The sequence below is a fragment of the Lipophrys pholis genome, assembly GCF_963383615.2.
Source record: "Lipophrys pholis genome assembly, chromosome: 3".
Classification (NCBI taxonomy): Eukaryota; Metazoa; Chordata; class Actinopteri; order Blenniiformes; family Blenniidae; genus Lipophrys; species Lipophrys pholis.
The window spans coordinates 7,086,557-7,114,028 of NC_137627.1; the positions used below are offsets into that span (position 1 = coordinate 7,086,557).

Here is a 27,472-nt window from a genome sequence, read left to right on the forward strand (position 1 = left end):
CCTTGCACAGATAATATTAGACTGATTATCAAACCACTACTAATGTAAGATTATGAAGAAGCGGCATGAGTTAGTCTTGGGTAAACTTGGCAGAGGAGCTAAATGATCATAAGACTGAGTTTACTGAATAAACTAGTCTCTGGCAGAGCAACGCCTGTACTCAAGGTGGATTGTTGTTTCAGTTTCTTTGCATTGATATGCCGTGTTTTCTTATATTTTCATAGACAGACATGAACATTTTTTTATATATAGTACACAACTTATTTGTTTGGAGTCATCAGTGTGAGAAATATCCATCATCCAGCATCTCTGGTGAGAGTGCCATCCTCAGACTGACAACCCAACCTTGACATAACTGTAGACGGTTTTTTGTTTTTTTTTCTATATTCCCTCTCTATTATTTCGGATGGTGGTGGTGGTGGTGGTGGTGGTGGTGGGGGGGCTTTGCCCTTACAAGTCCGAGGCGGGACCGTGGTCCACTTAAAAACCGCTACCCCCGCTGGTACTTGTAGTGCCCCCCTCCGCGGCATGTTTCATGTTGACATGCGTAAAAAACTACACTTCCCCAAAGCTGTCACGGAGCGCTCCCGCTTCCCATTGGCCGCTCGCTGCAGCCGCAGCCCCAGAGAATGAATGAAATTGAAATAGCTGCTACATTACATGTACAATACCGGGCTCTGCAGTGTTGCATTCTATCATACTATACCAAAATGGCCACAGCGGTACAGAACCCCCTCAAATCGTAAGTACTGCACATTCCCCGTGCGTCTGCGTCTTTCTTTGTGTTTGTGCATGCTGTCAGTGCAATTTTTTTTTTTTAGGCACCCTTAAAAATTCCCTGATATTTCTCAGCATGATCACGTCTATACATGCAATGCATACAGCAGAGACTGGGATAATGCCAGGGAGAGGAGGGGGGTGTGTGGGGGGGGGAGGAGATGCGATTCTACCCCGAAGAAAAGTTCTATATTCCAAGCTGTTGTTTTGTTTCCCCTCTTTCCTTACGTTGGGGGGATTATCGTGCGCTCCGATGCTGCTCATGTGATGGTTTTGCTGTGAGCCATCGGCAGCGTGTGAGCGGGGATATGGAGGAATGCTGGAGGTAGATTTGGGTGACCCGGTATGTCCCTTGCCAGTGCAGCCAGCCAAGATCGCGGTCAAAGCCAGGCTTGGAGAGGCAGGCTCGCCGGGAGGAAGGCGGCTTTAGACGGCTTTACAGGACCTGTGTGAGGGTGGGTGGGTGGAGGGGGGGGTGAATGGACAGAGAGGGGGTAAACAGGTAGGCAGGAGGAAGCGCTCTGTCCGGGATTCAGGCTGCAGCGGCACCTTTTATTACCGGACCTCTCGGAAACACAGAGGCTGAGCGAAACAGGCGCCTGCGTTGCGCGTAAAATCGCGACTGTAATAAATTAAACAAACAAAAAATAAATAAATAAAAAAATCTGCGTTTTCCATCCAACGTCGCGGCTCCACAGCTGATATTTATCCCTACATGAGGTGAATTTAAAGCGGTGGGCTTCCCGTGAAGTTTCTTCTGTGATGATTCCCCTTTGTGCTGATTTTATTCTAAGGGGGTGGTCGTTTTTTGTAGTTTTTTTTTTTTTTTTTTTTTTTTCTTTCTCTCTTTTCTTTCTCTGAGGTTGATTTCAGCGGAATGCAGACGCCTGCTGCCCGCCTGGGCTCCCGGCCAAAAAAGGTGCCTGATGTGCGTCTGTCAGCGGGTACTTACAGTGATCAAGCCAGAAAACAACACACACACACACACACACACACACACACACACACACACACACACACACACACACACACACACACACACACACACACACACACACACACACACACACACACACACACACCAAGCTTAGGCAGTTTGAAACAAAGAAAAGTCACACGATCTATGTGCAAAAAGGAAAAAAAACAACCATGGGCTGCTGTGCGGGGTTTTATTTAACCTGTGCACAGATGTGGAGTAAGACTGCGTGTCTGTCAGCCTCTCTGAGGTGCAGACACCAGGCGACATTTCGTGCATTGCCACGAACGACTGTCATGCATGTGGCCGCTTTTGAAGAGCACTTCACAGGAGAGAGGAAACCGGATTGCAATTTGGCAACTGCCCTGGCTGACTGTGGTGGTATTTGGGAGGTTCGTGGTGAAAGTCATTTTGCATTAGAGCACAACACAGTCCTTTAGTAACCGTGAAATAGAGTGCAGGGTTAATATTTTGTTGGTAAGTGTTGTTCATGCTCTAAACAGCCAGCACGTGGTAAATGTTGCATCATGATGGGACAGGAATGGACAGGTGAACTGGACGAAGAAGATGGATGAAGAGCGACTGAGTTTGGATCCTCCTCTCCTCTCCTCTCCTCTCCTCTCCTCTCCTCTCCTCTCCTCTCCTCTCCTCTCCTCTCCTCTCCTCTCCTCTCCTCTCCTCTCCTCTCCCCCCTTCCTTATCCTCCATGGGATGCTCATTCAAGCAATGCAAAAGTGTGGCCAGATTGCTCCCAGAGGCCCTCTGTGACACCATGTCAGGGGATTAAATTGACTGATTTGCATGGAGTATATACCAGGACGGAGAGGGAGCAGAGGCTGTGGTACGGGCAAGAGATATGATGGAAGGGAGGCGGGGTGGGAAGCAGCTCAGGACCACTGACTAATGACCAAGTGCCCAGTTCTGAACAGTGTGGGGTTTTCTTTTTTCTTAAACTGATTTCCGAGTGTTTAAAATTAGACAAAAGGTTAAAATAAGACAACGCACGGGCACCAAAACTCCCAACCAGGCTCGAAGCCACGGGGATGCCGGATCACTGCTTCCCTCCAGCAAATGAGCAGGAATAAAGCTGTATGTATTTATTGCACAAGGCCGCAGCAATCAGAGCTGCCTTTAACATCTCACCAACTGTATAAATGCCATCGTTACGCAGTATGAGTTTAACTACGTTCCAGTTACCACACTGCGTTGGGTTTTTTAAACGAGCTCTGGTAATTAGCATGTCTACAAACAAACTTGCTATTAGAGGCTTACAAATTAGAGGCCTCTCCTGTAAAATGGGCCAAACAACCAGTGAAATTCGGTTCAAAGTCAGCCCTAATAGGGTGGCTGGCTGAGCGCCGGAGACCATCCCTGTTGTGTGCCTAAATGTCCCTAAAACTTGCTCAATATCAGCAATAAAGGGCAGTTAATTCTGAGTATGTGAGTTCTGCAGGAGGGGATTGCAGGTTGTAAAGCTGAGAGGGACTCGGAGCGTGATGGCCAGTTGACGTGCGTGGAAGTACAGTGGAGGGTTCATTTGTGCGTGAAGGCATATCAGCGGAGGAGAGCAGCTATAGAACCAATCTACTGTCCATATCCCAACCAGCCTCTCTCTCTCTCTCTCTCTCTCTCTCTCTCTCTCTCTCTCTCTCTCTCTATCTGCTGGATTAGAGATTCATTTAATCTCTCTTCCTCTCCTGTGCTATCCCATCTCTCTCTCTCTCTCGTTCTGTCTCTCTCCCCCTCCTATATCCTCTCTGTCCTCCCATCACCCCTGCTGCCTCGTCTTGCACTTTGCCTCCTTCCTTTCTTCATCACTCTCTCTACCCATCACTTGTTCCACTGTCTCCCTTTTGTTCAGCCATTTCCTCCCTCTGTCTTGCTTCTCTCTCTCTTTTTTCCCCATTTTCCTTCTTTTTGGCCTCAGACCATCAGAGCCCTCAGCCCCCCCCCCCCTTCCCTCCCACCACTTTTCTTTACATTGTGAGTCCCTATTTTGGTGTTCAACAGAAGCTGCAGCTCTGCATTTTGTCGGATCTCTTCAAATTGTTGAATAGCGTATATCTAATAGTTCCTTTTACTGAAAATGTTTGTAGGCCACTTCTACTAATAGACATATTGATACAGTTTATAGGGAAAATATCCAAAATTCTTCGTGTAAAACCCTTAAGTGGAGGCTTGTTTTAGGGGAATAGTGCCATTTAATGAAAGCAACAGCAGGAATCAGACTTTTGTGACAATCACTGAGAACTCACAGGTGGCAGAATTTGTCAAAATGGCAGCGGATGCCACACACGTTCCACCAACATTACTTCTTTGTGCGGGTTAAAAAGAGTTGCGAGGTAAGATAATGGCGTGTGGTGGCATCGCCAGCAGTTGTGGCAGGGCCTATATAATAATATTTCTGCCCTGCCTGACTGAGCCCGCCTAAATGAGTTCCATGTAATAACCCAGCTCTGTGTGCAAACCGCCCCGCGTGATGGCTGAAGCCCCAGCCTCACCATCCATTTCTAGATCATTCTTTCTCTTTCAATCTCTTCCCTTTCATTCCCTCACTCGCTCATTTGTGTGCCATCACCCGCTCGTATGGAGGCGCACGCACGCACGCACAACACAGGGCGGCACGCACACTGTTGCACTCCCCCCCCCCCCCCCCCCCCCCCCATTCTTCATTTGCAGGGGAGTGAGCCTGAGGTCTGATGTTTTTAAGGGTATTTCTTTTTCCAAGTTATTCCTTTCATCATCCCCCTTATTGAGACTTTCTATCTGTTTTTCTTTTTGTCTTTTTTTTTTTTTTTTTTTTTTAAGGAAGACTGAATAGAGATAGGCTGAGAGAGAAAGAGAGAGACATACATAAGTATTTTTAGCTCTATGACCTATTTCTCCAGTGCTACCTAACTGACTGTCAGTCAGCTCCAATGCTTTGGGACCTTGCGTGATTTCCAGCCAGAGAAATTTGGGAATTTGTAGTTGTGTTCGGTTGCAAACTGAAGTCCAAGCGGAACAAGTGTGGAAGGTGCAGGAGTGAACAGATTAGCCCAGTTGCTCCTCTGTTTACCTCTCCTCTCCTCTCCTCTCGAGATTACTTCCCCTCTCCTGTCATTCCACATTTATATTATTCCCACTGCCTGTGCGTGTCCAGTGGATCCCTATCAGGAGTTGTAGAAGGAGGAGTCAACAAAAACCAATGGCGGCTCCCCTCTGCAGCACTTTAATAAGAACGCAGACTGTGGTAGGGTGGTGGTGTTGGTGGGGTGGGCTTGGGTGGGTGAAGGTGCAGGACGGGTGTGTGTGTGTGTGTGTGTGGGGGGGGGGGGGGGGGCACATAAACATTCACATACACACACCGAGCCAAACATGCACTCACACGTGCACACCCAGATATAGAGGTAGGGAATCCATCGCCATAATAAGAGGCCAAGTGCAGTGGTGATAAATCTCACCTGAAGGAGCTGTTCAGAGGCAGATTGCCTTACCCTGATGTACTGCCCTCAATACACACTGCAGCTATAGCTATGGGCTATATACACCCACACACATGGCAAGACCAAGAATGCATGTGCACACCAATACAAATACTCAGCATGCATAAATAGGTATGCACAAAGCATAGCCTGCATGGGTATGTATTTACCAGCAGAGAGGGAAAACAAGAGCACACATGCAGAGAGAGAGAGAGAGAGAGAGAGAGAGAGAGAGAGAGAGAGGCCTTTGATACAGAGATTTTCAGACCGATTCTCACATAACCACACCCAGTGGACAACGAGAGAGAGGCACCCGGGAAATGACACACAACTCTTCATTAAAATCACTTGCAGCAGGTAACACAAAGCTGCTGACAGAGATGACATGACGGCTGCAGCGTTCTGCCGATGTCTGCCTTCTATATTCAGGCTTTCTCTGTCACGTCTCTCGTCATGTTCAAATATGCAAACAGTCAGTTGCACACACACACACACACACACACACACACACACACACACACACACACACACACACACACACACACACACACACACACACACACACGCACACACACACACACACACACAGAGGCAGTGCTGTGACAGCGATGTGCGGAAACTGACGTTTTCCAGCTGGTAGTGTGGCAGATGTCCGTTCCTGCACACACACACACACACACACACACACACACACACACACACACACACACACACACACACACACACACACACACACACACACACACACACACACACACACACACACACACACACACACACACACACACACACACACACACACACACACACACACACTCCTGTCTGTCCATCTGTCTGTCACTGCCAAACTGAGTGTGGCCTCTTTGTCTTTCTTGACTGACGTGTAGTCCGTCACACACACGGTGAGACACTGAGGTATGTCTGTACCTGGAATTCACAACTCACATTAGCTCATGTGGGTGTTGCTGGACGGTATTAGTGCTCCAATGTCTGTCTGAATGTCTCACACACAAATGTAGAAGCATGCTTCTTAACAATCGTTGTGTGTGTGTGTGCGTGCGTGTGTGTGTGTGTGTGTGTGTGTGTGTGTGTGTGTGTGTACCACTGCACACAGATTGGAAGAAGAACAAAATGCAAAAAAAGACAAATCATTTGGCCGAGAGTGTGAGAGAACAAGAGAGAGAGAGAGAGAGAGAGAGAGAGAGAGAGAGAGAGAAGAAATTGAATTGGGGGACGGAGGGAGGGGTGGAGGAGGGGTGAATTGGTAAGGGTGATATTGCATAGTTTAATCTGTTGAGTTCAGCCATGGAAGGGCTGGGGGAGGGGATGAACAGAAGAGTAGTAGGCTGCCTGATATGTCTCTACTGTGCATTCACACATGCGTGTACACACACACAAGCTTACGGCCTGCGCACGCTTGTGTGTGTGTGTGTGAGTATTGTCCACAGATGGACAATGGTGGATGAGACAGGTGTGTGGACCAGGTGTACAGACAAGAGTATGTAGGCACAAGTGTCTGCAGGATTAAAACTAACCCAAACACATGCGCACACACACACACACACACACACACACACACACACACACACACACACACACACACACACACACACACACACACACACACACACACACACACACACACACACACACACACACACACACACACACACACAGCGAGCTAGCAGCCACACCGTTGGCAGCATTTGCTAACAAATCTAAAAGTGCAAAATACAATCTGCCCTCAGCCCTCATGAAGCCATTTACATGTGAACTACTTCATTTCCTCCCAGTTTAATTACCCAATTTCACCCAGTTGGAAACCACCATTGAAATGAAATCCTTTGTTGGCTTGAACGTTTCTTGTAATTATGGACTAATTTTTATGATTCCTTCATACTTCTCTTTGCCTTTTTCCAATGATCAGACTTCACCTCTAGGGGGAGCCCTCTGTTTCTCTATTGGCTGGAGAACCAGCTAATTGGTGTGGTTAATTGCGCCATAACCAGATATTGGTCCCTGCAGTGTGTGTGGTGTGTGTTCGGTGTGTGTGTGTGTGTGTGTGTTGGTGGAGTGTGAATATAGACTCGGTATGTGCTGAAGTGGACTGCTTCTGTTGGATGGGACTAGAGGGATCACCCAGAGATCCAGACAATGGTTTGCCCAGGGTGGGCCTGGTGGGGTGGCTGTGCTTTTTAGGACAGCTCTATATCTACAGCCTGTCAGCAGCATGACTGTGTTTATTTGTCTGTGTGAGTGTGCGCGTGTGAATGTGTGTGTGTGTTTGCGCTCCCAGTGATACCAGTTTCTTCAGTGTTTTCACGGAGGCCTCTCCCTCCCTGCTGTTTGCTCAGTGCAGACTGAGGCAGACAGCTCAGTGTGGGCTCAGGATCCACACACACACACACACACACACACACACACACACACACACACACACACACACACACACACACACACACACACACACACACACACACACACACACACACACACACACACACACACACACAAGTCTACATGCTCCAGGCACTCTCATTCTCTTTCCTCATCTAATCTTGAGTTGGTGTGTATGCGTGTGTGTGTGTTTGTGTTTGTGTTGGTGTTTGTGTGTGTGTGTGTGTTGTTGAAGGTTCATTGTCTGGCATGTTCTGCATCTACATGAAAATCAGTTTAGAGCCGATACAAGTTAAAAAACGGCATCACTTTGTGTATTTCTGTGTGTGCGTGTGCATGCGTGCACAGGTGTCCTCTGTGTTTTTGTGCCCTTGCACAGTGCAGATCTGCTCGATTGTCATGTCTGTCATGTCTGCCTGGACATTTTTGGTAGTCAGCTGCAGTTTGTTGGGAGAGTTGGCTCTACGCCAGTTCATTACTAAAGCTGCTGCTATTTCTCCCTGCGCTTTTCAGTCTGTTTGCATTCATTAGTGTAAAATATATCAGAAACAAACCAGAAATAGAAATGGATGTTTTTAAAAGAGACATGATTGGAATTGTAAAATGAGTTTTTCCTGCTTACTGCAGCTCAGAGCCACCGTCTGAGGTTGTGTCGTATCGGGTTTCTGCTTTCTTCCATCGGCCGTGTGGTTTTCGATGACAGGCAGTTTGGTTTCTCCTCTAATTCGCTGTGGTCTGGGTTTTCAACAAACTGCTCCTTGACCGGTCGGACCACAGTGGCCACAATCCAGTGAGAGTCTCCCTGTTCAGGAATATCCTCTGGCTTAAACCTCCGTCTGGTAGCCGGGGCCTTTCCTCTTTGTCTCTGTCAAAGAAATAGTTCGACATTTCTGGTAATTGGCTTGCATGCTGAGAGAAATATTGATACTGCATTTTGTTGATGTGGCCATCCATGTGGGCAGCGAGCAAACAGTATCCTGGCTGCAACTCCAAACAACAAATGCTCCTCGCTGTCACCAGCGTATTTTAAAGCACTGTCTGTGTTGGTGGGACCGTAGTGGAGCGCCGGGTGTCCACCGCTGAACTGAGAGTAGCTCATTTCCTGCTATTCAGGTTTGCGGTCACACTCAGTTTGCTGGTCACGCACTTTGTTAGCACCCACTCACTGTGACGTTTCAATCAAATCCAAGAACGGGTGATTATTATTATTATTATCATGATTATCATTATTATTATTATTATTGTCCCAATCGATGTTGGAAAGTCTGACATAGAGTTAGGGGCTTTCACACGCTGTGAAAATATGTCTGCAGGCCTCTCAAATGGCAGAGGGATAAAAAATTATAGTGTTTTATCTGCGAGACGCATCCAAAAATGAGCTTTTGCTTTGTTGTTGGAGGACTCGGTACGTCTCATATCCATCAAGCTTTATCTCAAACTTTGTGTTCATTTCCCTGTTCGCACACACTTCCTTTCCGTCTCAGCATCCCACCATCTCTCTTTTTCTTCAAGCGCTGTCCTCCGAAGCTCCCCTTCCTCTTTGGGTATCTACCTCTCAGCCCCCGACTCGAGTGCCTCGGCTCTTCTCCTCGCGCGAGCCACCAAACAGCCAAACAGTCATGCGGCTCTCCTATCGCAATATAATGAGATTGGAAGCACCAAAATTGAAAGAAGCCATTTTCTACAGCTGTCAACTTATTATCGAGGGAGAGACCGACTTATTCCAGAACCTCTGAAGGCAGCAGAGGAGGAGAGGGATTGAGGTGATGGAGGGATGGAAGGGAACAGGTTAGAAATGAGAGCTTGGGGGGGGGGTTACTGAGAGAGGGGGAGCGTGAGGAGCTCAAGGGTGAACTATTTTACATTTAAAATATGTTTCCACACATGCACTTTATCATGCTTTGGTCACTCTTGAAGTCTCCAGAGATGAGTTTGTTATGTGACTTAGTCTTGGTATCACCCTTAAAGCTACTTTATGATATATTTTTAGGTTTAAAATTCCTGTAAAAACCTAAAATAATCAATAATGTAAGATGAAGTTGCACGTTCTACTAGATTAACAAGCCCATTTTTGTTTACAGCGTATGTTTACATGCACAATGAAAAATAGAAGTGTGATTAATTCACAAGAAATTGGGCCAATAACTAATTAAGACATTATAATTAATTAACAGCTATAATATTTTAATACCGGGAGGTCAAACGGAAGAAGTCCCCAGCATGAAACTCAAGGAAAAATGTATTTAAAAAAAAAGAAAAATGTGCTTGTTTTGCAAATGCTCATCTGATGAAAAAGAAAACAAAATAAAACACCATCCCCAGTCACGCTGGTGTAAATCATAAATGAATACATAATAATGATAAAAAAAAACACAAAGCACTTTTGAAAAGCTGTTAATTTTACAGGAGAAAACAGTGACGAAGTTTAAAAAAATAGATGCATATTTGAATAACATAAAACAATAATATAGACAATGTGTAAGATCCCGACAAAAAAAGCAAAATCATCTCTTGGCAACTTGCTCCATGCGACATGGACTCACTGCTGACACCTGGTGCACAACGGAAGTACGACTAAAGTCTTACAAATTGTACCTTTAATATTTTACAGCAGCATCTTGTCAGGTTTTCCGGGCCTTTGTCTTCTGAAAGTGTGTGACTATTTAAGAACCTACCAGTGTGTTCGTGTTAACTCTTCTTCCTCATGACTATTTATGTCCAACCAGCAGGTGTTGTATATTCGTGGGAATGGATTTCTTGATTTTAACTGGGTTCCTTCTGGCTGATTTAAACATTTGTGTAGGTGTTATTTAAAAATTTCTTTAACAGTATAGCCGGCGTTGATCAAGCCTGATATCTTTTCTGAACAGGCCGTCTTTTCTGCTCTGTTCATTTGTCATGAAGTACAGGGTTGTGGGGGAATCACTGGCACAGTGCTGAGTGAAACAAGGAAAGTTCTGGTGACGCACCTCCAACGCGGCCGTAAAATGCTTGGATGGCCAACTGCCGGCGCCGAGCTGTAAAGGAGCATATTCTCCTCAGTGGAAGACGAGCGGATCGTTCCCAGCGACACATAAACGAACACGAGCACAGAACTGCCCTACATAATGGCGCCCCGATCACGTCTTCTAAATGTCACATGTCCGGCGATGGCCCGTGAGCTTGCGGGGACCCGTTTAGGAGGGTCTGAAGACGTCATGAACAAGCTGCCAGGCCTCACCAGCATCTGCTCGGTCTGCTGCCAGGGCCGAATCCGTCTCTGTGTCTAACCGAGACAACTGATTCTACTTGACATTGTCATAAGAGGCTTTGTCTTTCTTGATGAGTGAAAAAGTTGCATCTTTTTCAGACTAATTCTGCTTTCATGATCTCTGTACCTCTATTGTGTGGCGCAGAGTGCTGAGGAGGCAGACTTCAATAATGAACTCAGCCTGGGAGATTTTTAAGCCTTTGGGTTGGTTTTGGTTTTTATCTGCTAATTGGTAAACAATATTGTAATTTCAGTCAAATTTGGCAGATATTTCCCCCTGGGCAAAGAAAGTACTGATTAGATTTGGTGAAGATAAAACTAAAATATGATCATTTCTGGGCATCTAAAGTTATGTTCTCAAGCTTTTTTTTTAATGCTTGTCAAAGCCTGATTTACTTTCTCCCGAATTACTTCTCATGGATTAAGTGAAATCCAGGAGTATTTGCATGTTTGTTCTTGACTGAACACAAACGTCTAATCTCCTTTAGTTAAGGGATCCACAATATTATCAGGATTTCATTTCACTGATAGGAGCCGAGGTTTGCGTCTAATATTGAAATATTTCTATTGTCTTTACCGTTCAGGAATTAAGGGGAATACATTTTGAAGCTCAAGCTGGCAGTTTAAGAGTCAGATAAAGAATTAAAAAAAAAAAAAGAAGCTCAACTAAGGTTTCGGGGGTTAGTGAATGTGTGCGTATGTGTGTGTAGTGGTAACGTGGCTGCTCAGGGCTAGAAGTTTTTCTTTTTAAAGACATTTCCAGAGGTGTGTTTCTCTTTCCAGAGGGCAGCGGGGAGAACCGGTGATGTCCAGGGTCCTTTTAAGTACAGCTGGCCTTCTTTTGTTGTTGGCCAATGTCTCCGAGGTGGGCTAATTTATCATGCACTCTGCCCACCTCGCCACCCGCTGCAGGTCCTTCCCGTGGGCCACTGTACAGCTGGGAAAGCACACAGTGCAGCAGCAGGTCAGGGGGGCTTCCTATGAGCTTGCTTCAGCTTCCTGAGGAAGTTCAGTCTCTGATGGGCTTCTTTTTTTTTTTTTTACACATGATGCTGGGACGTGGACATCAAAGAAGTACAAGCTTTCAGCCATCGTTACTCTCTCATCATGTACACAGAGGGCCGAGAGCTCAGCGCACGTCCATCATCTTAAGGAGAACATCAATTTCGTGGTCTTAACTATCCAACAGTACTTGATGTGCAAGTTATAGTCAAAATGAACCCTATACAGTTTTCACGTATTTTATAGGCCTTTGCACATTTTACCCCAGTTGCATGTTATATTGGCAGTATTTATCTCTGCCTTCATTCCAGCACAGTAGGACGAGCCATATTAAAATTATTTAAGGTTTTTATTGCTGCAGTTTGGGGTGAGTCAGTCTATAAAATAGTGTGAAGCACTTGTTTGTGATCTCAATGCGAATATTGCCTTGAATGTTTGGCACTCCATATTAACACATCATAATTTACATTCAGGTATCAATGAAGTAACTTGAACGTGTATATTAAGTTCGTCAGGAGTTACTTAATACTCTCTGAGGTAAAAAAAAAAAAGAATGTGCATGTGTGTAAAAGCTAAAGTGTCAACACCTAACACAAAGACCTCCAGTTGTATATATTGGTCAGGCCTCAAGTTTTGACTACAAAAGTAAATTTCTACAGTAAACTGTTAAGCTGTGGCATATTTTGAGTGATGACACGCCAGGAAAGTGAACTTTATTTAGTTTAAGACAGAAGCAAAGTAACTGCCTGAGCAATTATTTTCAAATATCTGGAAGATGGAGGAGGATGGAGGGTGTTTATAAAATGCCAAACCTTCACATAAAAGTTCATTTTGCAATTTTCAATTGATAAACAGCAATGATTTCTGTGTCTTCTTTTCCACTTAAAGTTTTTTTTTCCCTCTTCAATCATGCATTTACTGAGCCTTCAACACAAATCACAATGATTCCTGAGGACATTGTAAAAGCTTTTCTTTTTTTTTTTTAAGATAATGGGTCATTACTTTTGCTGTGTTTTCATGGGACTTGGAAGTTTAGTTAAAAATCACACCGTTCCTGGTGTAGTTGTGTAAATTGTTCAGTGCCTATATTGCTTTTGTGTGTGTCGATGTGGTGGCAAATGAATTCCCTTTGTTGGACAATAATGAAGCTGTCTCATCTTATACTGATCCGTTTATAGACGTCGGATTGTGCTGCAAATATGTGTCAAAAGTTGTTTAAAGCTTTTTGTTGCTCTGGAGGGACTCGTGATGCCACCAGACATGGGAAATAAAACACCACGACTGCTTTGTTACTGCAGTGACGTAGACATTCAAGGATCTGTGCTTCGTTTGAGTAATGGATTCTGTCATCTTTTTCCTTTAGCTTCCTATATTTACAAATAAATTTCAGTACATTCTGCTATTCAAAATTCACAAAACTATATTATTCTTAGTTTAAACCGTGATGAATGATGACCTGAAGTAAATAACAAAGAGGAAACGTCAACCAGAACATCACACTGAGCATGTACAGGAGTACACTTCTGAACTGAATCATTTAAACTGTTTCTATTATGGAAATCCTCAAGAGGCTATAATTGTTTTACCTGTAGCACTTACAGTTTGGATTTTATGTTATTTAATAACTTTCTTCTTGCCATTCCATTTATTATATATTTAGTTTTACTGGAAATTCTCAGTTTTAAAACAGTATGTTTTATTAATACACAATCGTATTTTTTTTAAACACATTTCTTAAGAGTAGCAGAAATAGCGGCACACCGGAGCTGAGATATCGGTGCTGCTGCCAAGGAATTTAACTCCCTCATTACTATCAAACTAGCCTCAAAGTCATGCTGTCAGGGTGAGTTTGTAAAAACATGCATAATGCGGTAGAAGTTTTTTGGACATTTCACTGTATTTCACACCAGAGGTTTACATTACAATTGGCTTTATGTTGAGATTGTAGTAATTGTTTGGTTTTGTGAACATAATGAGTCTATGTGATCCATTTTCATCACAGATGCTGTGTGCCACAACAAAGAAAACCTTTAAAGTTTAAATTTGAAGTAGGGCTGTCAAAATTGACATGTTAACGAACCCATCTGCAGTGCAGAATGATGGTACGTGTCCACAGGAGCTATTATTTTCTCGCATCCCATTCGCTGTCTATGTAAAACTCACCGCAGTGCATGCTGGGTGCAGCGTGGTTCGAGCTGCGTTGAGTTGTGTTGCCCTGTAGCTGCCCTCAGCTCATTTGCGTAAAATAGAAACCAGCCAAGTCGATGCAAATGAAGCGGAGTGGAGATCCAACGCATCGCTAAAACTTTTGTAAACATTCTAGCTGTAGTGGAACCAAAGCCAAGACAGATTCAGCAACCGCTTATTTCCTGACTCAAATTCTTTCAGAAATACTTTTCGCTGTAGAACTGTTTTAGTAATAATAGAATAAAACTTTGTGGCTGAGCCGCCATGTTGGTTTGGCGTGAACTCCAGGAGAAAGCGCGTCTCCTCTCGGACAATATCAACAAGTCAGTAGCTGCCTGAAGGAGTAACAGGGCCACATTATTTTGGATAAATATTTGTTTTAAAAAGAGAGACATTTCTTGTTAACATGAACTATTGAAGGTTTTTAATAAACACGTTAAGTGCAAATATATATTCCCTTCCTTCTTGAGTCTGTCTGCTCATGGAAAATGAAACGCAAAGAATATAGATTAAAAATTAATGATATTTAATCGTGATTCATTTAAATTAATTCTCAGCAACCCTGTGATTAATCTACTTAAAATTAATGCTTAATCGTTCAACAGCACTAATGACGGCACTATTTTACCAGTCTGGCCCACTGAAGATAAAATTGGGCTGCATGTGGCCCCTGAACTAAAATGTGTGTGACACTCCTGGTTTAGCTCATTTGCCTTCAGAAATATATGGAGTATCAAGCATGTCTGGAAATGTGTGTTTCAAAGGCATTGGGAAAAATATCTATGTAATTATAATACACTGTGATGAGAGACATCTAGTCTTTTATTTACAGGCTATAGAATAACATAGTTTCTGTGTTGCACATTGATTTGTATGAAAAGCGCCTATTGCATATGAATCCCTCACTTGAATACTCCTGGTGTTATTCTTAATTGATCAGCTGCAAAATGCATGGTCCCAGTTGTAAAGTTGTAAAATGACAATATTATTATGTGTGTTGACGTGGACCTCTTCATTCCTCATTCCTGCTTGAGGCAAGAATGTTAAGGATGCATTACTCGCTTATGCAATGAATCTAGAAAGTGAACTGTCCAAGGTCAAGTTGCATTATGGATGATGAAGGCAATATAAACCATACATTATCTCCGGCTCGGCTCCGACGCTTGATTATTCCCTAACACCTTTACTAGTCTGACTCTGCTACGGGAGGCTAATGCTAAATTGGAGGAGAAGCCGCGAAACAATGCCTCCATATCGTAGCGACACGTCGTGCAGCTGCAAATAAATTGTCCGCCAATCCACTTCTACTTCAAGCGTTCCTGTCTGGCTAAATTAATTGATCGCTTAATTAGTCACACCTTTTAGTGGCTGCGCAGAACGAGAAAACAATCCCCGAAAATCGTTATCCGCGCGGGTGTCACTCGATTCATGCACGTGTGTGCACATACTCTTGTGAGTCCTGTATCTACCGTCTGTATAGCGGCGTGACCTTGATGTCTGCACTCAGCAGGAACACACTGGAGAGGAGTGATTAACAGGAGGGAGACAAAAAGAATAAAGGGAGAAAGAGAAGTGTGAAGAAAGATGGAAATCTTTAACAAGAGCGAGAAGAACCCAGGGATCATGGGCCGAATGTCAAAGTTAAACATGCACGTTTAAATGAACACCTGTGAAGAGATGTGATTCAGAGTGATGGAAATGTGCTGTGAAAGGAAAAAAAAAAAAGTGAAAGAAGTGGTAGAGTAAAAAGGGTGGGGTGGAGGAGTGACTCACCACATATCTATTGTTTTTTTTTTCTTTTCTCTCTCTCTCTTTCCTTTTCCCTACAGGCAATCTGGAGGTGCAGTCATCAAGAACAGGTAAGGGGGGGTAAGGGGTAAGGGGGTGAAGGCGGGAGGGGGAGGGGCAAAGTGAGGAATATCACGCTGAATGTTAATCACACTCACACGTGTACAGGTGAGAAAATACCGTGCATATGTTGTTCTCACAGTGGGAACAATGTGTGCACATCTGTGTGTATATGCTCCTGCTATGATCCGGGTTAACAGTGCTCTCTTTGTGTGTGTGTGTGTGTGTGTGTGTGTGTGTGTGTGTGTGTGTGTGTGTGTGTGTGTGTGTGTGTGTGTGTGTGTGTGTGTGTGTGTGTGTGTGTGTGTGTGTGTGTGCGTGCGTGTGTGTGTGTGTGTGCGCGTGTGTGTGTGTGTGTCTCCAAGGCCCACCTCCACACACAGTGTAACTGTCCCTCACTGTGCACCCACTGCCCTCTTTTGACTTACACATGCACACACTTGTAAGTGTGTGCTGCGTTACGGGTGCACACACACACACACACACACACACACACACACACACACACACACACACACACACACACACACACACACACACACACACACACACACACAGACGTAGAAACCCGCTGCCCTTTACTAGCACATGAGCAGGGTCGTGTTTATTTTCCCTCCCTGGCGATGATGTTCAGTGCTCCTCCCTCAACCTTCAGCTCTGACCCACACTAACACTCCCGTCCACCTTCTCTCTACCTTTTGTTCCGTCCCAGTCTTGGTGAGGAGTTTTATAAGGAGGCCATCGAACACTGCCGCAGCTACAATGCCCGCCTGTGTGCAGAGCGGTCCATGCGACTCCCCTTCCTCGACTCGCAGACCGGCGTGGCTCAGAGCAACTGTTACATCTGGATGGAGAAGAACCACCGTGGACCAGGTGTGTGTCCATGGGCTCGTCTTCGCCTGTCTGTGATTCTGTTCCCTTCTTCCTGTCATACAGAACGGACGACTTCCCAGCTTAGGAACAACTACAATGTTCTTTGAGTTTATCAGGCGTCGTATTTAACTCCCAGTGGCTCTCACTGCACCGGCAGTGTGTCACACTCAAATGGGTCCCACCAGTAACAAATCAGTCCCAACAATTCGGTTCAGGTGCAGAAGCACTCAAAGCTTCAGGCAAATCCTGATTCCTCACCTTTCTGGGACACAAACAAGCTTTGTAACAACCAGTATCGTAATAATGAACAATAGCATAATAATTATGCCAATTCTGAATGCAATAAAGCAAATAATGTAATTTTTTTTTGTGTTGCAGAGTTTGTGTCCTTAATGATTACCTCATTCATTTTACCTGTTTTAAATAAGAAAACTGCACAACGCTTGCAAAATAACCTTTGATTTCCAAGAAATTAGTGGCTGCAGTCATTACATTTTGAAAGGATCTTTCTAATGCCACTTAAATCGTTCAATCATTGTAAAAATGTTATAGGACCAAATTTCCTGTTACACTATTGGCCAGTTATTACATTGTGGGCTTTCTTGCATTAAAAAAAGGCCAAAATTATTACATTATTAGACAGTGTAACATCATTGGTTTGTGACAAATTGTCATCACAGTGAGGGGACGGTGCTAACCACTACCCCCTCTATCTTGTGAATAATATAAAGACAAGCAGTGGAATCAGATAGGCCTGATACTATGTGTTTTTAAGATTTATTATTATTGATTATTGTGTTTGAATGTGTCCAAGTTTTATCTTCGGTGGAGTATCATGTAGCTTTTTGATGCGGTGAACATGGTGAAGGCTGCTCTTGGATAAGTCACTTGCATGACACAGTTTGGTGTATTGATCTGACCTTGATGGCGAAATTCAGCCGTTTAGTCATTAACTAAACGGAGAGTTGCGCAAAATAGTTCTGCTTCACTTTATAGGAGTAAAGAAAAAAACGAGACACAGACAAATGTTTATGTTGAGTCTCCCCCTATGGAATTCCTCACAGTGGTTTGGTCCACTGCACCCCCCCCACCCCCACCCCCACCCCCACCCCCCAACCTGTCCAGGATGTACACTGGTATTGCCTGCAGTACGCTGCCACCCTGAGTTGGATAAAGCAGTATAAAAGATGGATGGCTACATCTTAAGAAAAAATGTTTGTGTTTATTGTCTCCCTCCAGAAAGTAAATGAAATCTGTCCTTGTCCGGAACATGCATGCACTGGTGTGTGTGTGTGTGTGTGTGTGTGTGTGTGTGTGTGTGTGTGTGTCTAGTGTTTGCCAGCTGTTGTTTTACACAAATTATTCTCTCCAGTCATTCGTCTCACGGCTTCCTTCAATCGTCTGCTCTGCTTGTGTCTGTCTCTCTCTTTCCCTTCTCATTTCCGCCTCTTCTGTATCCAGGCCTCCTACCTTTCACACCTAAACTTTTTTTTTTTTTTTTTTTTTTTCCACTTTCCCCAAAGGGTGTTTCCTCATAGCTTTTTCTTTCCCTGTAACATCAGTGTATTTTGGCAGTGAATCAGACTCCCCTGTAGGCAATGATACGCCGCTGGCACCAACTATTCCAGAGAGGATGCACCATTTGTGCGTACGTGTGTGTGTGTGCGTGCAGCACTGTGGTGCATTAACGATTTTAGTTTGCAGGCTGGCGTCTGCCACTAGGATCTTTTGTTTGGTTTGTTCGTCACTTTTTGTTAAAACTTCACTTCACTAAAATTGAACAGATGTTCCACTGTTAGGTGGCATTTATTTTTTTTTAAACTTTCTTGTTACATGTCATTTTGTAAGTAGTTTTATCTCTAATTTAGAAAAGAAATAACATTTTCCTTTTTGATCAGGATCAAATTGTTGAAAGTTACTTGGATGAATTGAAATCTGTCGACTCCTAACACTGCCCTGCACTGTGCCACCTCTCACACTCCATTGTTAGTGTAGGCTCTCTACGTAATGATGCATAAACACCATCATTTGGTAATTAGTCATTTCCATCCATCTGAATTTGATATGAAAGATTTATCATTTCCCTAATCATCAGTGTTGTCTGATGCGGTAACTTGTGTATCGCTTGTGGAGGCACTTCCTATAACCACACTGTGCCTGTGTCTCTGTTTTCCAGGTCACGCTCCAGGTCAGTTGTACACGTATCCCGCTCGGTGCTGGCGCAAGAAGAGGCGGCTAAACATCTTGGAAGACCCACGACTCGTACCAATCGAATTCAAGATCGGTAAATAGGCAACGTGACGAAACACTGTCGCTACCTGTCAGGTGGTATATGAGAGGCGGGTATTGAAAGGAGGAGGCACAAAAACAGTGGATTTTTACAGTGTTAGGGCAAAAAAAATAACTCCACGTGAATGTGTTGTCCAATGATTCCTCTCAATTTTGAAATGATCTGCTCCAACATAAACAAGCACAATCTACTCAATCTACTATTAAACAAGAAAATTGCAATACTTCATATGTTTTCCAAGCATGGCCATTATACATTCACAGTGCTGCTGGAAAAAGTTAGTAAACTCTTTCGGTAATCAGACCTGGACATTGTAAGCATAAAAAACAAAAACAAAAGAACAAAGTTAAGTCCACAGTGAGAAGTAATGAATCAAGTGGAAAATTGTGTCCATGAGGCAAGCAATACAGCTTCTTTGTTTTTATTTTGAAAGTGTCTGTTTGGTTGTTTTCAGTCTATCATTTCTGTGCATGCGCTGACCTTGACGATTAAAGCGTGGAAAAAATAAATAAATAAATGTAGGATATAATTCTTTACCAAGATAATTTTATTAGATCGCTGTATTGAATAAGTCCAGTTCCATTGTTTATTTTTATTTTGAATCACCATTACCAGACAAAGCACAGTGAAATTCAAGACAGATGAAAGATCATGAAGGATTTTAGCTATTCAGCAAACTTTCCATATCCTGTCGATGTACAATGCACACTGTTTAGTGGGTAAAAAAGAGGCCGAGTGTAACAGTTAAAAGCTTGAAGGAATCACCAGAGGAGGTAACGTCTCTGTTCAGGAGTCTATTGTATGTAAAACACTGAACAGATCGGATGTTTTCCTGCGTCCTCAGTTGTGAACTGACTCATTGCCATTTGAGCTAGTCACCCTCTGGACAGCAACATTCTCTGCTTTTAGAATTCAAGTTGTGTAAAAAAAAAAAAAAAAAAAAAAAAAAGACACTTTTCTCCTCCACTTCAATACTGAGAAACAGTATTTCTTTCAGGCAGTACCGAGTAAAATATCCCGTATTGTCTGTGTGAGCTCGTTCCGACTGCAGACAGTAATAAAGTCAAAACACAAATGTAGCCTGACACTTCTTATATTATTAAACGTTTCATTGACAACGACTGACTGATCTGTAAAGCACTTCAACAAACACTGGGCTGCATGGTGTTGACAATTATAGAAGAAAAGCTTCATATGTAGTCGTAATTATTGCTGACAGGCCACATTACACCCGTCATTTACAGCAGGAATGAAATGGAAACAGAACTTGTGCAAACTTTCCCATCAAATGTTAGTCGCATGGAGACGATCATCTTAGTGTACAGTACAGGATCTGAAGTTCTTCTTTTCTTCATCAAGCCGCCAAATTGAGTTTCCTCGGGGCACTGTCAGCTCAACTGTGCATGTCAGCATGACTGTGAGATCTCCGCTGTTTTCTGATTGTAATTGTCTCACTCTCCAGACTACGAGGCTTCTCTAAAGAAGGAGGGGGGGATCCCAGACGGTCCCGTGCTGGAGTCGCTGCTTGCCGGGGAAACCCTGGACAAGAAGGTAGAAACCAAGGAAGAAGAGCCAATGAGCGAGTGTCAGGTGAGACTCCCACCCCCCTTTCATCCCTCTCTCTTATTCCCCCCTCCATCTCTCCCTCCTTCTTTGATGTTCTTTCCACGTCTTGTTGTTTTCCTCTCATGTCAGCCTGTCTATCTCTTCTCATCTGTCTGTATCACCCTCTGTGTTTGTGTTTCTTTGTCTGTCTCTGCCTTTGTCTCTCTCGGAGTGTGTGTGTTTTGGCGGTGACACAGGCTCCCGCGGCTCTGACAGCTCCCTTCTGGCACACACACAGTGTGTGTGTGTGTGTGTGTGTGTGTGTGTGTGTGTGTGTGCGCGCGTGTGTGTTTGTGTGTGCGTGCGTGCGTGTGTGTGTGTGCACGTGTTTGAGATAGTGTGGCAGCTTGTTGTTTTACAGGGATTGCGCTTGCGTGTTTTACACACCAACTTTGTAGATGTTTTTCTCTTTAGTACATGTAAATAAACTTTAATTTTATGAGCTAAACCTAATGCCCATCTGTCTGGGGTGTTTCACCAGCGACAGGCTGTGGCCGTGTAACTCGGATGCACAGTCAATCAATCAGGGTGCTTACAGTGGTCCTTTGAGAGCCAGAGCTGTGTTGTGGACCTCTAATGGGGGGGGGGGGGGGGGGGGGGGGCTTCTCTTCATTCTAGCTCCCTTGGGTGGGTGTCACACTGTAAAGCATCATATCTTCACACGCATTACTCTTCTCCTCCAACTTGGAGTTAAAGGTAGTTTACTCACCCAAACACATTTTCCTCGTAAAGCTTCGTTTATCCATTCAAAAGTTTCCAGTGAAGATGCAGCATTAGAAATGCTTGGAAGAGTCATTTCCGATGCAGATGCATTGTGAGGAATGTCGCGCTTGACCTTTCAGAAATGAGCTTCTTGGTTTCGCGCTTTATTTTTCCAATAACTCCCCTGATTTTCTTGATGAAAAGTGACTGACTTGGACAGTGCACCTGCTTAATGAAGAAACTCCCGAAACAAATGTTATGATCGTGCAATGAGATGGGAACACCTTTCAGTTTATGGGAAGGTTCAATCCAGAAAACCAGTTGGAAAAAATGTGCGATTTAAATAACATTTTTTTGCATAAAATGATAAAAACACATAAATACAGGCAGCATTTATGTTTGCGTTTTCCTGTCCATCCACCCGTCCTCTATTCCCTGTGTCACCAGACTGTGGTTGTGGGGGTCTGGATCCTATTCCAGCCACCACTGGGCAACAACATGTCACCAGTCCATTACTGGGCTCACACAGATTACACACATTGTCCCCAATTAACCCCAACAAGCAAGCATTTTTGTACAAGGAAGCTGAAAAGATGTAACCAGATCCTGTTTGTCTGAGGCAATGGTGCTGAGCACTGCACTCTTTCAGATTCATATTTCAAACTCACCACTTTGCACAAGAATTACATTTACAGAAGAAAGACACTTGTTCACATTATGAGCAAGGCTTAGATCCCTTCTATGAGATCTATATTAGGCCAATCCTGCTCAGTGTAAACATGCCGTAGGATGAGTGATGGAGAGAAAGGGAAAGACAAAAGCAAACGGGAGTAACGGGTCTGACACGTCTCTTCCTGTTTCTGCACTTCACCTGTAGAAGTTGCTTGTCGGGGATTTCCCACATGAGCTGGAGGTGGACGAGATGGAGGAAGATGTCCCAAAGCGCAAGAACCGTACCAAAGCACGGGTGAGACAGAAATGACATGCCGCACTTCACTCCTCTCTGTTCCTCGTCTTTGAGAAAATGTGAAGTATTACATGCAGGGAAGCAGCGTTACAAAAGAGTCCCACTGTTGAAGGTGAAAGTTCAGTCCCATTTGACTTGTAAAGATATAAATAATTCAAGCCAAAAAAGACCTCGCAATGACAGCTGGTGAAGTAATCAAGGTTTTTTTTTTTTGCTTCTGGAAAGTCTCCAATTAATTTAGAAGCAACTGTAGTAACTCCATGTACAGGAATGTCACTAATTCCACATCAGAGAATATGGTGGTTTTAACTGTCGGAAATCATTTTGTGCTTTCACGGCATACCAGACTCTGTAATTAAATGCCATCTGACAGTCCAACTGTTATTACAAATAAATGCAAACAGACCCGGTGATTTCAATCGTGCTGGGATGACCTCTTTTCTTTTTTTTTTTTTTAACAACTTTGATTAGCTCAGACAGGTTCTTACTTCCCACACGCTTTTTGGGCATCCTATGGGAGGATAATCAAGTGTTAACAATGTATTTGTAAAATCATCACACAGGCATACACACAGACACAGACACAGACACACACACAGACACACACACACACACTTGCACACAGATACCAGGGTTGCTAATTGGTACTGTTGCTCCCCTGCTAGGTGTCATCAGCCCCCTCCTGCTGGAAGTGGAGCTTTACGCTGAGAGCAGATGATTAGAATGCAATCGCGCGTGCGTGCGTGTGTGTGTGTGTGCGTGTGTGTGTGTGTGTGTGTGTGTGCGTGTGTGTGTGTGCAAACACTTAAACACCAAGGCAAATGCTGTGCTGTTACTCTTTTCTCTTCTATGTGTGCATGCAAAATGTATGTAACAAGAAGAGAAGTTCAAAACTTTTTTCTGTTTGCAATGTATGTTCACGCGAGTTCTTACAAGTGCACGTGTGTGTGTGTGTGTGTGTGTGTGTGTGTGTGTGTGTGTGTGTGTGTGTGTGTGTGTGTGTGTGTGTGTGTGTGTGCGCGTGTGTGTGTTCCCTGCAGGCCTATGGTGTCGGAGGCATGAGAAAGAGACAAGAGCCGCCTGCCATTGAAGACAGGGATAAGCCTTACGTCTGTGACAGTGAGCATCACATCATTTGTGTTGTACTTGAGGTTTCTCCTCGCCGCGTTGCTTCCAGCCCGTTAGGACTTGGAGAAACATCAACTCGATTTTGACATCAGCGTAAAGCCGCGGCATGAATGTGCGACGCCTTCGTCTTAAAGACCTGTGACCAATGAAAGGCATGACGATGTTCAGAAATACACGGGGGAAAAGGTGAAATCATGTCGCATCCACCTCCGAAGGAAGAAGCACACGAGCGTTGCAGATGATTAAGAGAGCAAATGTTGCCTTGGGTCTTGATGGGTTGAATTACACCCACATGCTGCATGTCTGTGTTCCAGTCTGCGGAAAGCGTTATAAGAACCGCCCTGGGCTGAGTTACCATTACACTCACACACACCTGGCAGATGAGGAGGGCGAAGAAGACTCAGAGCGACACACACTACCCTTCCAGCGCAAGAACAACCACAAGCGTGAGTCTGCTTCCTGAATATTAATTTTCCCTGCCACTGTCCATTCGTCCGTCGTCATCCATTATTCACCGCATGTGGACAGACTCCATCCAGGCTCCTCACTTACAGCTTGAAGATGTGGTGTCACGTTATCAGGGCCACTCCTGACAGTCCCTCACGATCAGAATATTATCAAGAACTATTGATTGTCCCAGAGCAGCTCCTGCAGCATTATTGGGAGATACACTGCTGACTGAGCCAAAGTGTACACCTGCATGCACGAAGGATACCATTCGGGATCATCTAATTTCCTGCTGCTCTCAGGGGATTTTTCTTCAAACAGACCTACAAGTTTACTGTGATCACTCAAAGTGGGTCACTATTACTTATTAAGCAAAAAAAAATACATCAGTGCTGTGGTCACTCAAAATAGGCCACCATTAATCATGAGTACATAACCAACTTTTTATTTTTTAAGCATTCATATGCCTCGGGGGGGGGGTTAGCACATTTTTGACTTCAGCTTCTGAGTTGTTATGCAATGTTATTTTTTTATAACCCACTGGTTCCCCATCCTTTTTCTACAGGGTCCCCTTTTTTGATTTTGAACAGAGTAGTAATTCTAAGTATGCTTTCTTTAGAAGAAAACATTGGAAATAATTTGTGAGTGCAGGCTCAAACTAATTTGTAATTTTAAATAAAAAACACTGCCTTAGAACTGAGGGGCTAATTTATTAACATTCTACATAAAGCACGCTAAATTTGAATTATTATTTCTTTCTTAATTTTGCTCGCATTTTGTGTGTGATCAGTGAAGGATCATACTATGAGTAACACCATGCACAGACAGGCGTACAAAATGAAGAGTTTTTCATGGATCTGTTAGAAATGTCATCATTTTGGTGTTCACGCGGCGCCAGAACAAAAAGGTGAGAGTTAGACATGTTGGTGGAGGAAGTTTCCAAACAAATCTGAGCGATACGGCGAATGAACCTGAAGAGAGAAAAACCCGAAGAGAATCGGAAAAGACAGCAATACCTGAGAAGGGGCAGAAAACTGAAAACGTTCTTACAGTGAAGTCTGAATATAAAAAGTGGAGTTGGGCCAGCTGAGGAAAGGCCTCCCACATCATTTTCAAAACGGTTGCAAACAGACACAAACCTAATTCACAATACACCCTGTACTATTACCACTTTGGAAAAACTTGAGCGATCATCCACGGCTTTTAAATCGATCCGTTGTTTTGCCTCTAGGATGAACAATGACAGTGGAAGTATTTCACTTTACTGAAGAAATGACTGAAGAAATGACTGAAGAAATGTGTGAGAAAAGAGCTAATCTCGGCCAACAGTGTGGCATGTCAAGCTACATATGCTCAAGTGAACTTTCGTCGTTGCGATTCGACTCTGCAGGAAGATGAGTGGCTGTGATGTCGAAACTGTTTACGCCTTTTAGTTTTAGCGATTGCATTTATGCTTCAAAAATCATAAAAGAGGTCTTTATTTGCGAACATTGCCTTAATGAGCAATCCGAGCCGGTGCAATAAACTTTTGTTTGTCTCAGAGGATTGTTCCTGGAACAAATCCAGTTAATGTAAGCGTCCTGTTGCTGTTTATCCTGGTAACTAGATGCTAATTGGACAGAATCGTAGCTCTGTACAACGAAGCTTGGTGGTCCCGTCTTATGAAAATCTGATTTTCTTTTGTGTTTGCGTTGAGAAGAAAGTAGTCGGGATTTAAACTATTCTTTCTTCCGCTTTTTGCTGTTTAATGGTGATTTGGACTCTGCAGTTGTGTTGCCGCTGCACTGTGGTTTGATGGTGTGAATGCACCAGTGTTGAGTTAAAAAAAAAAAAAGGAACTGGTTATGGTGAACGGGGTTAGAGGCTGGTTCAATCTTGTTTTGTCTATTTTATTTTTTTTTAACTCGACTCAGCGACCTCAAAGTCAACTTACCATCGCCCAAATTACATTTTCTTTCATTTATCAGAATATATTGTTCAACCTTTCACTCCCTGAGCCTTTCTTACCTTTCTGACCTCTGAATTAATGCAAAGCCTGTCGAGATGTCTGACATTACCGTTACAATACAAGGCTACTCAAAATTGTTATTTATACATTTACTGTACAATTACAAGATATAATATAAACAAGTTAAATGTTAATTAGAGTGTAAAGATGAACATAATTTCCCTCCGTTTTTTTTTAAATGCCGTTAACTACCGTTGTTAACGTAACACTTTCGACGTTTTCGGCAGCGGCTGCAAGGACGTAGCAGCTCAATGAGAGAACAAACCGCTCTTCAATCAACACTCATCAGCTCTCTCAAGAGCCGGCGGTGAACAAACACCAGTCGCACTCTCAGGAATATTTCCCCACTGCGCTCTACATTTATATTTCAGTTTCTAGTGTATTTAATTTACAGTGAACAACATGGCTGCAGCATCGGAGGGCTTAATGAGTGTCCATTAATGCGGTGGCCCGCAATATCACTGGAGAGTAATGAAGGTCCATCCACTCTGACTGCCATTACACCGCCTCACTTGTCTTGCGGACGGCCTGTTTGCTGATGTTTATGTCAAGTGATGTAGGAAGTGAATACGTTTGGATTTTGTCCAGACTTCAGAAAACACCCAAGCCTTTAAGTGTTCCCAGAAAAATTATGGACTTTCTCAACGTACTTTGTTTAAGCCCCTCAATTACGGGCGTCAAACACAAGACCTGTGGGCCAAAATATAGACATTTAGTGGCGTACACTGTGCGCCACAACAAAGGCAATTTAAAGTTTTAATTTAACAGTCATTTACCAGTCCGGCTCACTCCAGACGACATGGGGCTGTATGTGGCAGCTGAACTAAAATGCTTTTCCCTTTAAGCATCTGCTCTCCTAACTGAGCCCCCCGTCCCCTAATAACAAGTTAAAAAGTACTGGGAAGGTATTTAAGTCAGCCTAAACTTTACTTGAATATGCTAGATTAAGGCCCCCATTGTACGCACATCATTTTTGTTACAGAAATGTTCCACATTTACGCAGCAACCCTTTCAAATCAATGTCTCTTAAACACCTTATCATCTCCTCCTGAACAGACTTTATTCGGCGTTGCCAGGTACCACAATGAGAAACTCAATAAGCTCGATGAGTCAAGCTCAGAAATCCAAAAGCTGGATGTGCGATCACATGTGCATGTCTCAAATTTGCCAACGTCACAGTGCAAAGCATTATGGGATCGATCCACTGACTTTGTGCATGTAAACCAACACATAGATCTGATCACTTTGTTCACGTGATCTGGTTTCTCAGATCGTCCCGCTCACTCAAATGACAAAAACAAGTGTCCATGTAAACAAATGTACTGAGAGCATGTCAGCATTGCTGTTGTCAGCGCATAGCGGAAAGCATCACTTTGTATATTCAGACCGCGAGGAATTCTGGGCTTTTCTACGTCCATTTTTCCGGGGGAAAAAAAAAAGTCTGTTAATTGGCAAGTCACCTTGCAGTCATTTATGTAAATTATCATACAAGGAAAAAATGAAACTTGGAAACTGATCCTAATCTTTGTGTTGTATGTCACTGTAACAAAT

At 43.7% G+C, this 27,472-nt stretch overlaps 1 protein-coding gene across 1 annotated transcript in view; it reads left to right on the plus strand.

Annotated features, from left to right (window-relative positions):
- Positions 1-633: 633 nt before the first annotated feature.
- The window catches only part of dpf1 (double PHD fingers 1), a gene marked incomplete at its 5' end in the record, with an annotated part of 49,768 nt that continues 22,929 nt past the window's right edge, over positions 634-27,472 (plus strand). Inside the window, 10 exon segments of the mRNA XM_080460205.1 lie at positions 634-645; positions 649-673; positions 676-742; positions 15,883-15,912; positions 16,614-16,774; positions 18,951-19,058; positions 20,527-20,654; positions 22,249-22,338; positions 23,379-23,457; positions 23,781-23,912. Coding sequence (XP_080316331.1) covers positions 634-645; positions 649-673; positions 676-742; positions 15,883-15,912; positions 16,614-16,774; positions 18,951-19,058; positions 20,527-20,654; positions 22,249-22,338; positions 23,379-23,457; positions 23,781-23,912 — 832 coding nt within the window.